Source organism: Phycodurus eques, chromosome 17 (genome assembly GCF_024500275.1).
Source record: "Phycodurus eques isolate BA_2022a chromosome 17, UOR_Pequ_1.1, whole genome shotgun sequence".
NCBI lineage: Eukaryota > Metazoa > Chordata > Actinopteri > Syngnathiformes > Syngnathidae > Phycodurus > Phycodurus eques.
This window is the reverse complement of record NC_084541.1, coordinates 973,503-989,350: the sequence shown is the minus strand read 5'-3', so window position 1 is coordinate 989,350 and position 15,848 is coordinate 973,503. Positions and strand designations below refer to the sequence as shown.

Here is a 15,848-nt window from a genome sequence, read left to right as displayed (position 1 = left end):
AAAAAGGCATTTTGTGTGTTCCATGAAATGTTCTCAAACACGTCAAACGTGCAGTGTGAATTTGACAAGAAATTCAATAAAATGACAACAACTGCAAAGCAAATTTAAAGAGGGCCAAAAAGGAAAACGTTTGTTGGTGCGCTTATTGAACATTTGTGGGGCTTCGTGAAATTGGTTATAAAATCTATCCGTCCGAATATGTTGTTAGAATTTTGGTAAATTGTACGATTCAACAAGAAGTTTATTTCATTTCATCCACATCGGCTAGTGACTCTGAACGTGTGGCACGCACGCACGCTCTCCCTAGTGGTATGCAAAAGAATCACTCAATTCTCTTCTTTTCCTTCGGGCTCGTCCCTTTAGGGGTCGCCACAGCGCGTCATCCTTTTCCATGGAAGCCTATCTCCTGCATCCTCCTCTCCAACACCGACTGCAGTTTTTGACAATTGTGCAAAAGATGCACAGTCCTCTAGCACTTAGAGCAGTTCGAATGACTAATATTACAATAGTCCGGCGCAGTGACCAATGTGCAAAGGGCGCCGAGACTTCAAACGGGTAGTACGATAGTCTTCCCTCACGACATCCATCAACCTTCTCTTTGCTCTTCCTCTCGCTCTCTTGCCTGGCAGCTCCATCCTCATCATCCTTCTACCAATATACTCACTATTTCTCCTCTGGATGTTTCCAAACCATCGAAGTCTGCTCTCTCTGACTTTGTCTGCAAAACATCAAATCTTGTCCCTCCGATGAGCTCATTTCTAATTTTATCCAACCGGGTCACTCCGAGCGCGAACCTCAACATCTTCATTTCCGCCACCTCCAGCTCTGCTTCCTGTTGTCTCTTCAGTGCCGCTGTCTCTAATCCGTCCATCATGGCCGGCCTCACCGCTGTCTTAAAAACTCTTCTGTCACACAACACACCTGACACCTTCCTCCACCCGCTCCAACCTGCTTGGACCAGTTTCTTCACTTCCTGACCACACTCGCCATTGCTCTGGACGGTTGACCCCAAGTATCTAAAGTCCTCCGCCCTTGCTATCTCTTCTCCCTGCAGCCAGCCTCACTCTTCCCGCTCCGCCCCTCATTCATTCATTCACATACCTTCTGTCTTACTTCGGCTAATCTTCATTCCTCTGCTTTCCAGTGCATGCCTCCATCTTTCTATCTGTTCCTGCACCTGCTCCCTGCTTTCACTGCAGATGACATTGTCATCTGCAAACATCGTGGTCCACGGGGATTCCAGTCTAACCTCATCTGTCCGCCTATCCATCACCACTGCAAACAGGAAGGGGCTCAGGGCGGATCCCCGATGCAGTCCCACCTCCACCTAAAATTCCTTTGTCACACCTCTCCACTGTTCTGCTGCCTTCATACATGTCCTGCATTATTCTCACAGACTTCTCTGCCACTCCAGACTTCCGCATGCAGTACCACAGTTCCTCTCTGGGTACTCTTGTCATAGGCTTTCTCATGATCTACAAAGACACAAGGTAGCTCCTTCTGACCTTCTCTGTACTTTTCCATCAACATCCAAAAGGCAAATAATGCATCTGTGGCCCTCTTTCTAGGCATGAAACCATAGTGTTGCTCGCAAATACTCACTTCTGTCCTGAGTCTAGCCTCCACGACTCTTTCCCATAACTTCATTGTGTGGCTCATCCACTTTATTCCTCTATAGTTCCCACAGCTCTGCACATCACCCTTGTTCTTAAAAATGGGCACCAGTACACTTTTCCTCCATTCCTCAGGCATCTTCTCACATGCTAGAATTCTATTAAACAAGCTGGTCAAACCCTCCACAGCCACCTCTCCTAGATCCTTCCATACCTCGACAGGAATGTCATCAGGACCGACTGCCTTTCCATGTTTCCTCCTCTTTAGTGCCTTTCTAACTTCCCCCTTACTAATCATTGCCACTTCCTGGTCCAACACACTTGCCTCTTCTACTCTCATTTTCCTCATTCATCAACTCCTCGAAGTATTCTTTCCATCTATACAGCACACTACTGGCACCAGTCAACATATTTCCATCTCTATCCTTAATCACCCTAACCTGCTGCACATTCTTCCCATCTCTGTCCTTCTGTCTGGCCAACCTGTATAGATCCTTTTCTCCTTCTTTAGTGTCCAACCTGGCATACATGTCATCATATGTCTCGTTTGGCCTTTGTCACCTCGACCTTTGCCTTGTATCGCAATGTATTCCTTTCGCCTCTCCTCTGTGCTCTCAGTGTCCCACTTCTTCTTAGCTAACCCGTTTCCTTGTATGATTTCCTGTACTGTGAGGTTCCACCACCAAGTCTCCTCTCCTTTCCTGCCAGAAGATACACCAAGCACTCTCTCCTGCCTGCCTCTCTGATCACCTGGGCTGCAGTGGTCCTGTCTTCTGGAAGCGCCTCCTGTCCACCGAGAGCCTGTCTCACCTCTTCCCGAAAAGCTCCACAAACACTCTTCTTGTCTCAGCTTCCACCACGTGGTTCTCTGCTCTGCCTTTGTCTTCCTAATCTTCCTCCCCAACACCAGAGTCATCTTACACACCACCATCCTATGCTGTCTAGCCGCACTCTCCCCTACCACTACCTTACAGTCGGTAACCTCCTTCAGATGACATCATCTGCACAAGATCTAATCCACCTGCATGCTTCTACCTCCGCTCTTGCAGGTCACCCTATGTTCCTCCCTCTTCTGGAAAAAAGTGTTCACTACAGCCATTTGCATCCTTTTTGTAAAGTCTACCACCATCTGTCCCTGCAAGTTCCTTTCCTGGATGCCGTACTTACCCATCACTTCTTCAGCACCCTTATTTCCTTCACCAACATGTCCATTAGCATCTGCGCCAATCACGACTCGCTCTCTGTCTGGGATGCTCAGAACTACTTCGTCTCGCTCCTTCCATAAGTTCTCTTTCACTTCGAGGTCACATCTTACCTGTGGGGCATAGCCGCTAATCACATTATACATAACTCTCAATTTCACGTTTCAGCCTCATCACTCGATCTGATACTCTTTTCACCTCCAAGACATTCTTAGCCAACTCTTCTTTTAAAATAACCGCGACTCCATTTCTCTTCCCATCTACACCATGGTAAAATAACTTAAACCCTGCCCCTAAACATCGAGCCTTACTGCCTTTCCACCTGGTCACACAATATATCAACTTTTCTCCTAATCATCATGTCAACCAACTCCCGAGATTTTCCTGTCAAAGTCTCCACATTCAGTTCTAGGCTCTGTGCTTTCCTCTTCTCTTTCTGCCGAAGAACTTCGACCCACAGTAGCTGAATTTCCACCGCCGCCCTGCAGGTTGACGGCGCCGGTGGCGGACGTTGTTAACCCGGGCCACGACCGATCCGCCATGGAATTCCTTGGATGAACGCTCATATTTGTTTGGCAAAGTTTGAAGCCGGATGCCCTTCCTGAAGCAACCCTCTGCATTTATCCGGGCTTGGGACCGGCCCACAGTTTGCACTGGCTTGTGCCCCCCATAGGGCTGCATTCAAAGAATCACTCAATTAAAACTACAAATACCATTTACAAAATTTAAAACATGCAATACAAACAGAACAAATGAATGAATAGTACGTATTCAGCCCATTGAAACAATTTTTAATACAGTACTTTTTTTTTTTAACTTTTGAATTCAAATACATTTTCCATGATAGTTCAGCTGTATTTAACTTTTAAGTACATTTAATCTTTACGAACTATTTCTTTTTAACATTTACGTAAATGTTTTTACTTTTTAATGCAATCATTCAAGTTTTTTTTTCATTACAGTAGTTTAAAATAATAAATGACACTATTTATAGTTTGCCTATACCTCGTTTTTGATACTACTACATTACTGTATTTTAATATTGGTCATTATGGTGGTACTTGGTGTAAAAGGTTTGGCAACCACTGGCCTAGGCTATGTGAGATCATTAAAAATGATTGCAATTTTCTGGTGTATATTTCTTTGTGCAAATGAAGACAGGGCGTGGACAGCGGCAAGCAGGTCGGGCGGGACAAGATAAGGAAAAAAAAAAAAAAAAAGAAGTTCAACCCTCGTGTCATGACAGTATGCTAATGAGCTCGTGGTAGCCTTCTAATAGCGGGGATCGAACAGGGGCCCCCGCATACAAGCATGGAGATGCTCTCTTGCGCAAATGAGTGAGTATGGGACACATCAAGACTGTGTTTGCTTTGGAAAATATTGTATTTATATGTGTAAGTCACATAAGAAGATTGTGCCCTGGACAGGATATCATCTTATACTGTAAGTTTAATGAAAAGTCACTACAGTATAGATGATGTACTATCCAGGGGGTCATTCGCTCCTCGCACTTGGACGCACGCTGAACGTACACTTCCGAGAGCGAGAGAGGGGCCGTCAAACCGTTACCATTACTGAGTTTTAGTAATGGTAAGGGTTCTATGGCTCTTGCTCATTAACAGCTGGACTGGCAGACTCAAGGAAAAGATACGTGTGACCGTTCTTCATATGCTTTGTATGTAAGTGGAATAAAGAAACTTGTCTTTTCTATGAGTGGTGATGTAGCTATTAAAAAAAAAAAAGTCTTATCCTGCTGCATGCGCGAGCGAGGCCACTGCATGTATTCGTCAACCGAACAGTTTAATCTAACGGCCATCAAACGTCAGGTTAGTGCTCCACAAGGACGGACGGGGACAAAAAAAAAACAACAACAACAACAACATACAAACAGAGGAGGTTCAAAATGATGATTAGGGTTGAAAATGGATGGAAAATTTGCAAACATTTCCAATGGGAAGTCTAGTTGAACTCTTTCAATTAATGACAATATTCTTATTTTATTCGATTTGTGAATAGCATGTGGATGTTCTTTTTCAAGTAACAACAAAAATATTCAATGTGTCGGATGAAAGTCTTCCAGTGAACAATATATAATAAAGTGGGGAATGAAATCAAAATCCTGGAATTTTGAGGAAATGTAAAATGTTGTATGGGGTAAGCACAGTTGATAAGTGGTTCGCGTGTCTGCCTCACAGTCAGGAGGTTCTGGGTTTGAATCTTGGTTGTGTGGAGTTTACATGTTCTCCCCATGCTTGGGTGTGTTTTCGCCAGGTACCCTGACTTAAAGAGATTTTGAAAAATGTTGTCAAATTGAAAAACTAACGAGCACAACTAATTCATTCTAAGTCCTTTCCAACCCAAAAACTACCTATTCAAGCAAATACAGGCTCACTTCCACTAAAAACTTGGCCACAGAATGAATCATATTGGTCTTAATGATATTAATCCCTATGAACGAAAAGGGTAGAATTTCCACTAAATTTGCATGGCACTTTAGACTGAAGTGCAAATTTGCTCCTTTTTAACCCATTCCCTTAATTCCATTGGAAGCGCTCCTGTTTTTGTTTTCATTGACATTAGACGCATGTGTGTGCGTGTTCGCAGCAGTGGGCGGTGTCAACTAAACCCTCCCGACAGCCACTGATAAACCATCAGCTCACCAAACCCGCTCTTCTACTGAGAACATATCAAACTACAGTCAGAACCAAACAATGCAAAAATAGAGGCTGCCTTCTATTTCAGCAAATACTCAATGCATTTCATTTTGAGGCCATTTTAATATTTGTTGTTTAAGATCATTTGAAAATACATATATTAACCAGTCATAATATTAGGTGCATCCTACAATCCATCCATTGATTTTCCGTAGCGATTGTCCTCATTAGGGTCTCTGATTGTGCTGGAGCCTCACACCCCAGACTGGTCGGCGGTCAATTGCTGGGCACATAGAGACAAACGACCATTCGCAACTATGGACAAATTGGACTCTTCAATGGACCTAACACGCAAGTTACTAGAAAGGTGGGAGGGAGTCGGAGTACCCGGAAAAAAACCCACACCAGCATGGGGGAACATGCAAAATCCACCCAGGAAGGGTGGAACCGAGATTCGAACCCAAAACCTCGATTTCACCATGATGCCATCCCAGTTTTATTTCTGTGGTTTTGTCTCTTGAGAAGATACAGTATACCGTCCTACCGCAAAGACGGTACCGCCCACTCCCTCTGGAAAACCCATTCTGCGACTGCACCGTTCTGTCCCTGTTCGAAACGCTCACCAAAATTCTTCGTTTTAAAATGTCTTTTGTTTACATTGTACTCTGTATTTTGGGCATTTATTTCAAGCAAGAAATTCAGTCACAGGTCTACTTCTGACAGACATCCAACAATGACCTCATTTCTAAAATAGCTGACAGGCTTAAATAAAACCTTTTCTAACCTTCAAACAAGCATTTAAACTAAAACTGTGAACATTTCAGAAAAATATTCAACCGGTAGTAGGTTAGATTCAATTGGGCTCATTACTTTTTGACTGTCCCTTGTACAATTCTCTTGTGTGTCACTTCAACTGGGAATGAAGAATAAACAGGAAGCAAACACATTTCGCCTCTAATTTGGAGAACCGCGTGAGCGAGAGTGTTCTTCTTTTCGCTGATGTTCCACGTGACGTTATAATGTAGGCTCCCGTTTCTTGGCAGCAAATGAGCGAACGGGCGCAGCGAATACTTGAACTCATTCACTGCCATTGCAGTCCACAGACTGCAATTGTTTTTCAACGGGACGGCGAGTGGGTCGGATGCTGCCCAACACTGAACTATGAGCTTGTACACAACTGTACTGACAAACAGACCCCAGTAGAGAGCAGTGGTGCAGCACTTTAGATTTGAGATGAGCCCAGAGTTTGAGTACAAGAAAATTACGAGGGACAAAACCAAAAGGTCCAACATTGGAAGTTGGACAACTTTAGCCATTTTACATTTGAAAAGAGTATGTATATTCATACTGTAGTCATAACAGGTTGTGTTGCAGTCATTAGCAGGAGTGTGCGTTTGGTGAATTTGACAAACTATGACAGAGACCTTAACGTGAATGACAAGGATGACAAACGCCATGTAAAAAAAAAAAAAAAAAAAAAAAGGCCACTGATTTTCAACCCGGGTATCCGCTGAATCTGTCAAAATGTTCTACAATAGCTGGCAATATGCAGTTGGCTGCTCAGAAAATGAATCACAGTGAATGAGTTAAGAAGTGTAAGACGATACTTGTCGAGGTGTAACCTGCCTCTCGCCCTAAGTCAGCTGGGTTAAGCTCCAGCTCACCAGTGACCCTCATGAGAACAAAAGATATGAACTAACGGACGGATGGATGGGCTGTGCAGGTACTGCGTCAGTCCAAATAACATGATTGGTTACTCACTGACACAATCAGAAGCAGATTCATGAAGAGCAAATAATGTTGAGGCAAACAAGTGTCCTCCAAAATTTCAGATATGGCACCTCTGTTTGTGTCACTGCGGAAAAAAAGCATTCAGTCCGGCATCATCATCATCATCATCATCACTTCTTTATCTTGACTGAGAGCCTCAGCTTGACCTGTCTCAGGAAGATGTGCGTGAGGTGCTCGCTCGTCTCTTGGGCGATACGTGCTATCATCTGGCCTGCCGTGCCGATCGCCATCCTCTGAACATGTATAATAAAAAATAAATAAAAGTACTTAACATAGTGTAGAAAACGAAGAATATCCAAAAGCATCTCCACTCGTAGGCCTCTGTATAAGGCTGGATATACACTGGAAGCCAAACAATTCTGATTTGATTTTTTTTGCTCTGAACAGGCAAAATTCAGATATTCTTCACGGCAGCATAAATAGATTTTTCTTTTTGTTTTATCCAAATGTGGTTAAAGAAAAAAAAAAAAAAAAAAAAAAAAATGGGATACTTATCGGATATGTGCACGTGCGAGTGCGGAATAAACGCACAGATCTTTTTATACTGCACATCGTTAATGTGAGCTTGACCTTCAACAAAATACAGCATACTGTATATTGGTGACGGATACACCCCAGCGTCTGCTCAAATAACACAAATGCCAGAAGATGCTAAAGTGATGCTTTTATTGCTTTGATCAGAGCACAAAAACAGTGAAAAGGTGAGTGACCTACCATATGACTTTCTTTCTTGGTGTGAATTTTCACCAAGATGGTGAGCTGTCCAGTTTCATCCTCATCCCAAAGCTCAACAGACTGAAACCAGAAACCCATTCACGTCTCCCAAAAAATACTTCAAATTGGTCAAAGTGGACTCGATGCATTAAGGCAAAGTGCATGTGACAAAATTCACCACCGTGTACGACCGAGCATCATTCTTTAGTCACCTGGGTCATTGAATAAGGCACCTCCTGTGGCAGGTGCTCCAGAAGCTTCTCTCTGATCATGTTGGTGCATATTTCTTCTGGTCTCTGGTCTGTCAGCACCTCGCTGTGGTACTGCCATGCTCCAGACTTGGCTGTGATTATTAGGTAGCTCTGTGATAGAAAAATGAAAGCCAATGAACAGACATCAAGGAAATATTCAGCTACAGTACTTTTAAACATATATTTAACAAACTAGTGGTCTGGTGTTCCTCAAGACTCTGTCCTCAGCCCTCCATGTTCATCTTTCACCTCTTCCCTCCCTGCTATATATTTCTTAAATACAACATCCAGTTGAACTGTTATAAAGGATGACACCCAACATTTACTGTCTACTCCAAAACACAAACCCGTACCCACGTGGATACAATTGCTTGTAGCCTTTGTTAAAGAAAGAAAAAGCCACAGCGGTCACTGAAATAAATTGAAACTGACAAGGGAGTAACAGTATCAGTTAGGAAAAGTAACATTTACTGAAAATAAACAGGCATTGATTTAGAATTGTAGTCCAACATCATTATTGCAACTTACAATTAAATAAACTGGCATGGACAAAAATGATGGTACCTTTAACTTCGATTTTTTGTTGCATAACCGCAATCCAATGATTTCTGTCACGCTCTGTGAGACTTGCACACCTGTAAAGTCCTCCAGGTGTTTCAGGTTTGAAGGGTGTCTTGTCAAATGTTCAATAACGTTTAGACCAGGGCTCGCAGAAGGCCACTTAGGAGTAGTTCAATGTTTTTGTCCTTAGCCATTCTTTTGTTTTTGGATGAGTTTTTTGGCCATTATCCTATTTGAAGGATCCACACAGTACCCTGCACAGATTCATGTCACCTTGTGTCAAAGGCAACAAAGCAGCCCCATAACTAACCAAGCCTCCTCCACGTTTCAGAGTAGGTGTTTTCCTGGCAGGTTTCAGCATTTTTTTATCCGAAAACATAGAGCAAAGACGACTTGGATTAGCATTAATTGTAGACCTTCTTCCATCTGTGCCTCATTTTTAAGAAAATGTCAGCATTTGAAAAATGTCACATCATCACAACCTTAACAAAAGCAAGAAAAAAAAAAAAAGATCCAAAAGGTTTTGTGTTGTTTTGTGTCGTGGAAATGCAGTTCAAAACAAACATTGATTACAGCGGTGCCTTAAGACATGAGTTTAATTATTTCCGTGACCACGTTGCAACCCCCCACAGAAAAGAAATGTGTAATGTGTTTTGTAATAACGAATACAGAGCTCTATAATATTGAACTTTATAAAAACATACAGCAGAGATATAGCCATACACAGTTTGTGCATCATGAATAATTAATTATGCTGCACCTTCTGGTGTGCGCACCTTGGCCAACTGGGGGCAGTATAATACACGCATACAGCTATACATACATGGAAACGTTCCTCAGTAATCTGCCAAAATAATAGTTGGGTTTTATGGAGAGGATAAGGAATAGATGCCTGTGAGTGTTGCTTTACTGTCTGTCTACATGTGTTGCCCCACTGTTTGTGTTCAAATAACCATTGCGTAAAGGGTTGGTTATAACACTGCGACACCGATGCTATTCATTAGCCCGTGTATGTTGATTGGCATTTAGCATTAGCAAAGCAAAGGCGAAGCTATGCTATTGTTCTAAATACACAACGTGCAATTATTTTTGTTGTATGTTTAGCTTGAGAGTAAACTTCAAATGGAAGCGGCAATACATGTTTAGTTTAAGTTAAAGCAAAACAACCCAAACAATAGGCTGAACGTCAGCTTGTATCTTCAAAAACTCTTAAATCGGGTCGCTCATATTATCAAGGCACCACAGTATTATATTGTTTTAAGAATTGAAAGCCGCATTAGAAAAATGATAGAATATGTGTCGGTTGTTCCCCACCTTAAGTGTCTCCACATCCTCTCTGTCCAGAGACGAGAGCATGAAGACATCCTTGAAGTGAGGCCATCCCTTCTGGCTCATCAGCGCCTTCAGTTGCTCTTTGGTCAGGACAGCCTCGTCCCCATCAGCACCGTCCCCGGTGGTGTCCTGGTCCCGCGACTCTTCCAAATCCCTCTCTGGCCTCTTTTCCGCCCAAGCCGGCTTGATCACGGGTCGGATGCGTAATTTGCGACCATTTACAACCCCGCATGTCAGCTCCGCTGTGACGTCCAGTAACTTGTCCTTCACCTTCACCTGGTCCACCTAAAGACAAAAGACAGACACTCGTTGTCCCTAACCTATTAAAAGAGACATTAGGCATTTTTTTCACAATTTCAAAAAGGTTCACATGTATTTTTTATAAAATTTCTGTGACTTGCTTTTGTCAAAATACAAGGAGGAGGAAGAATTATTACTACTTTATTCTTACAAGCATCTGCTAATTGCGTGAGCAAAGTCGAGAGCGTGGGGGGGAATCGAGCGCTCATAACGACAATAAGCATTTTCTCTTGTGGAGGAAGCAGTTCATACAATGCACTGAGTGTATGTGGCACATGGACACATCACCCAACACAAACCCAAATCACTTTTCCATAACATGGGCGCGTTGACCAAGTTGCTCTGATTATGTTTAGTTTTTATTATGTTTTTTTGTAGCTGGAAAACATCGTGAAAGGTTTTCTGGCAGCGATTAATAGGGGTAGCATCTCACTAACAAAAAATTATTTTAGTTCGTCAAACAGTGACTGGGTGATGTTAATTGACTTAATTGTAGAGGCGAGTATCAGAGTGTTTGTTTGAGACTAGGCTTTATTATAACAAAAATGGGGAACCGGAACACGGCTATCCATTCTTACGTCCATGTTACAATAGGAATAAAATATATAACTGCCCTACATTAGTAATGGCTACCTTTTATTGGTTCCAATCAATAATGCAGTGCCGTTGGAAGCGGACCTCATTGTTCCCTTTTTAAGCTCCCCCATACGCTGCCACATATAGACGCACCTGACTGAACAGCGTGGCCGAAATAGAGAAATGCAAACGCACCGGCAATGTTACTTGGCTTGAAGTTTTCACGTCCTGCATGGCTCTAAGACCACATGGAAGGGTATTCTTTCATATTATGTCCATCCATCCATTTTCTATAGCGCTTGTCCTCATTTGGGTTATGGATGTATGTGACTTCGGGCAAGAAGCGGGGAACAACCTGAACAGGTTACCAGTCAATCGCAGGACACATACAACCAGTGACACTCGCATTTACACATTTAGACTCTTCAGTGAAACTAACGTGCATGTTTTTAGGAGGAAGCCAGAAACCCATGTAGGCACGGGCAGAACATTCAAACTCCACAGAGGAACATGTGCTCACCTCTAGTCCACCGTGATGCCCGTATTATTTGCTTATTAATTAAGCGAGGTGTTTCTATTCAACCCAGTTCCAATAGGTTAGTTTGTCTAAAGGTTCAATCATGTTTGGTTTTTTTTAACCAAGACTTCTGCTTTGTGTGCTAAAAAAAAAGGATGATATGAGAGAGAGAGAGAGAGAGAGAGAGAGAGAATTTAAAGACATTTTTTATTCCTTTTATTCCTTGATTCCAGATTCTGCCCACACACAGCACTGTGTGGAGGCACACGGGAATTAAACGGCCACCATTTGGGGACATACGGTGTGAATCTTGTGTTCCGAGGAGAGGCTACCTTATTGAGGACAAGTATCGCCGGGATGTTCGGGTGGCGCGCTAGGCATTTGAGCACTTCAAAGTCCAGCCTTCTGCACATCCATCTGTCTGACACATCAACTATGACCACCACTGCGAACGGAAAGTTACTGTCATTAAACTTTCGCCATCAGCTACTATATTTCACTATTTGAACCAAATACATCATGAAAAATGCAGCCTTACTTAGGTCGGCCTCTGTCACCGTCTTCCAAGGATCCAAAAGCAAAGACTCCTCAAGCTGGTGTCTGTCAATGTGCATGTTAGTAATAATTTAGACACACAAGTTGCATAAAAGAGTAGCAGTACCTTTTGACTTTTGATGGTGTGGTGAGGCCTGGTGTGTCCAGTAAAATCTAAAATAAAAACATGTTGGGTTCAGCATTGGGCTTCAATCAAATGTATAGGAATGGATGCAAAGTCTTACAATCTGTGTATCATCCTCTGTTAGGACTCCCAGGGCTCGTTTCCGTGTAGTATGCACTTTCTTGGAGACAGCGAACACCTTCCATGTGACAAAATAGATAGAGATTAAAAAATAAAACACAATATTGAACTGTAGGAGGGACACTGGAGTAAATTCCCCAAAAAAACATTCAGAGGTTCTACGATAAAGAATTGTCGATTAAAATAAAGCTAGCAAGGGTTAGAAAAGTTATCCCAAAGACTTCATCAACATCATCTCAACCAGAAATGATGGCAGAGAAAACATTTGGGCCTGCTTTGTTACATCAGAGCCTGGACAGCTTGGAATCCTCGAGGAAATGAGACAATTCTTCAGGGTAACATGACAATGTCTGTACATCAGCTGAAACTGTGGGGTTGGGTGAACCTGTTATTAATTCAAAAGGTTCACATACTTTTTACGCATGCAATATGAGTGTTTTTTTTTTTTTTTTTTTGTTTTTAAAAAGCCATATTATTTTAGACAAATTATATCTGTCATTAGCATTGACCACCTTTGACGAGTACTCCTTGACCACAAACTATTATAGTATGCAAAGACATGGCATTTTTTCTCCTCATCACATGTGGGGTCTCTCGCGCTTTAAACATAGGTCAAGATGGTAAAAGAATAGTATGCATGTACCCCAATTTAGTGCTTCTATATCATTTCAGACATAATTACAGGTTTAAAAGAAGAGACCTTTCTGCCTAGAAGCTGGTTGGACAAAGTAGACTTCCCGGCATTCGGAGCACCAATTATCGCCACTTTCAAAACCTTGGCGTGTTCAGGCTGATCAGGATGTTTCAGTAATAACGACATGTGTTCACCTATAATTAAAAAAAACAACAACAACAACAACACATACAAATTCATGAATAAATAAAAATGTGATAACAGCCACACAATCCCTGAAGATTAGGATGTTCATCTTGGAGACATTGGTCAAGTCACCTCTGTCTGGAGGAACAGAGGCAGGAAGGCGATAATGGCTGTTGTCTGCCTCCGCAACACTGCCTTTCAGCAGTCTGCTCACAAATGCATCTGATGTAATAGAACAGGCCGGATTGAAGATAAACAAGTTGCTCCTTCCACAGCGACATGCAGCATTTCCTGAAAACACACCAGCATCTCCATTACCGCACTGCCAAGAAACTGGCATACATTAAACCACAGCATAGCCACAGTTCTGCATTTGCAAATTCGCCATTAGCTGATTTTGAGGGGAGGTGGGGGCGTGGGGCTGAGGCTGAGGCTGAAAAACTCAGCAATTTGCAGGTTTTGTGTTCAGGACATGATTGCTTTGACATGCTATTGCGGCATCTATAGGAAATTACAAACGTTTTGGGGCAGGCGTTTTCGAGGATTTTCGCTCGAACCCTGTTCCCAGGGTTCTCTGTATTACCCTTGTTTGATTGAATAACGACGCTTTAACATGAGTGTTGACATTGTCAGATTCAGTAAATGCATCCCATTGCTATGTAAATTGAGCAGTGTGTGTAAAAGGTGTCAGTATGTATTTTGATTGACGAAAGGAATTGTTCAGGCTGCTGCTGAAACTAAATAATAAATGTAGCTAAATGAGGACAGATGCTTCTTGGTTGTGTATTATAACTTATTTAACCAAGCTCTGATGACAGCCACAGCTAAAGTACGACTCAGGATAGTTTCGAAGTTCCGGATTGCGTTAGTGTTCAATTGTTCAGTAAATTTTACCCCGACCACTTCAAGGCTAACCTGTGGAAGGAAGCCACTGCGCAGGTTCCTGTCGAGCAGACACGAAGAGTCGTCTGGAGATGACAGCCGAGACCCTCAAAAAACGCCTGCACACTCTGAGAGCCATTGCAGGTTATGTCGAAGAACTGTTCTACTTCAACAGATATGATTAAATGTATCATTAAAATCTGCGCGGACGTTAGCCTGTGACACCAACCGCATCAATAGGGCGCCGCCATGTTTGTTTGACAGACGAGGCAAGATTTCCGGTTTCCGGTCTTCGCATTAGCAACACTGCCTCCTAGCGGCATTATTTAAAAGCAAACGCTCCCTCTCTCCTCACGCTTTGCTTTTTGATTACACCGGAGGGGGGACAAGGAAGTGACAGAGGCACAACACTGAAATCTTTGGGGGCAGGTGCTCAAATCAAAATGATTCAAACAACTGAGAACTTTAAAAAAAAAAAAAAAGTACTTATTACTGTCAACGCAATCAACACAGTCAATAATATAGCTATTGACAAAGGAGGTGAAGGGAAGCTACAGTAGATATAAAAAGTCTCCAAACCCCTGTTCAAATGGCAGGTTTTTGTCATATACAAAAACGAGACCATGATAAAGAATTTTAAAAAAAAAAGAAATCCACTATTAATTAAACTATAACCTGTCCAACTTTATCTACGAGAGGGAAGTAAAAATCAACAAGCGAGATAACATAGTTATAAAATGATAAATGGGGATGTAGCTGGGTTCAGAATGAATCACTTACAATTCAAACGCATTTTAAATGGGAGTCACCACACAGCGGCCACCATTTAAAGTGCCTCTTAATAAGCCCAAATAAATGTCAGTTGTTATCCTAGGCTTTTCCTGACATTTTTGCAGTCACATCTTGCAACATAAGCCGTGGTCCGCAGAGAGCTTCTGCAGCACCAGAGGGGTATCATTGTTCCAAGGAATTAGTTAGAAGAAGGCTACAAAAAAATCCAACAGCATCAATGCCATACGGTATATCGGTCTCCCGAAGACGCAAATAAATGTCCATCAGATGTCAAAACACTTTCAGTGGAATTGATGACAAAGAGTATTTTTTCAAATGTTGACGAATGAAGAAAAAAAATGGGCTGCAGCAAAAAGGGCACTTTTTTCATCCGGGGCAAAAGGGGCAGGTGCTTGACCACCACTTGGGGGCTATCTGCGCATGTGCCTGAGGTCACATACGTGCATTTCCTAAGTATGGCTCCAGCCGTAACCTTTAAGTTGCACCCAAGTTAATACAGTAAAAGTCGAGCAAGGCAAGTCTATCCCCCATTACATTTCCAACTTGCTTGGGTTTTCTCCAGGTAACCCCTTCCTCCCATATTCCAACAGCATACATCTCAGGTTCACAGAAAACTTAAATTGCCCATGAGTGATTTGTCCTGCAACGGACTGACGAAAAGAGTCCGGGCTATACCCTGCCCAAAGTCACCCGGTATAGAGTCCAGCTCACCCGCGAGAACTAAGACGGTAAGAAAACAAATAAACAAACGGAAGGACGAAATATATATTAAGTGGAATATTGATGTGTAGGTGATAAAAACGCACGAAGGAGGATTACTGATTTTGGCACGAAGAGCAAGATAAAACCTCTTCAAAATAACAACAAGAAAGGAATGAATCTTCCTTTTTTCCCCCCCGAGCAACTGTCCCAGGATCAGTCGCCACCCGTCAAAAGCAAGGTAGGCTTCACAGAGGCTAAAATAAGCATTCCCGTCTCACCATTTCGCATTGCACAAAGACATCTGCTGACTTTTAAAATGGACGGATAACGCCGTTCAAAGGT

The 15,848-nt window shown here is 42.5% G+C and overlaps 1 protein-coding gene across 1 annotated transcript; it reads right to left on the bottom strand.

Moving 5' to 3' along the window:
- Positions 1–4,130: 4,130 nt before the first annotated feature.
- On the bottom strand, positions 4,131–14,264 carry eral1 (Era-like 12S mitochondrial rRNA chaperone 1). Its single transcript, XM_061703145.1, has 11 exons — positions 14,046–14,264; positions 13,263–13,421; positions 13,011–13,138; positions 12,291–12,368; positions 12,173–12,219; positions 12,050–12,111; positions 11,844–11,956; positions 10,101–10,403; positions 8,187–8,336; positions 7,975–8,055; positions 4,131–7,493 (listed from the first exon to the last, which is right to left on the bottom strand). The coding sequence occupies exons 1-11, from the start codon at positions 14,149–14,151 to the stop codon at positions 7,371–7,373; spliced, it is 1,350 nt and encodes a 449-aa protein (XP_061559129.1). The 5' UTR covers positions 14,152–14,264; the 3' UTR covers positions 4,131–7,370.
- Between the last annotated feature and the right edge of the window lie 1,584 nt (positions 14,265–15,848).

Bases quoted from the DNA above. Each gene is read 5' to 3' on its own strand.
- eral1 (XM_061703145.1), bottom strand. From the start codon at position 14,151: ATGGCTCTCAGAGTGTGCAGGCGTTTTTTGAGGGTCTCGGCTGTCATC. The intron at 12,369-13,010 runs GTCTCTTCTTTT...GTCACATGGAAG, and splicing joins ACCAGCTTCTAGGCAGAAAG to GTGTTCGCTGTCTCCAAGAA. The intron at 12,220-12,290 runs GTAAGACTTTGC...TTTTTATTTTAG, and splicing joins CAGAGGATGATACACAGATT to ATTTTACTGGACACACCAGG.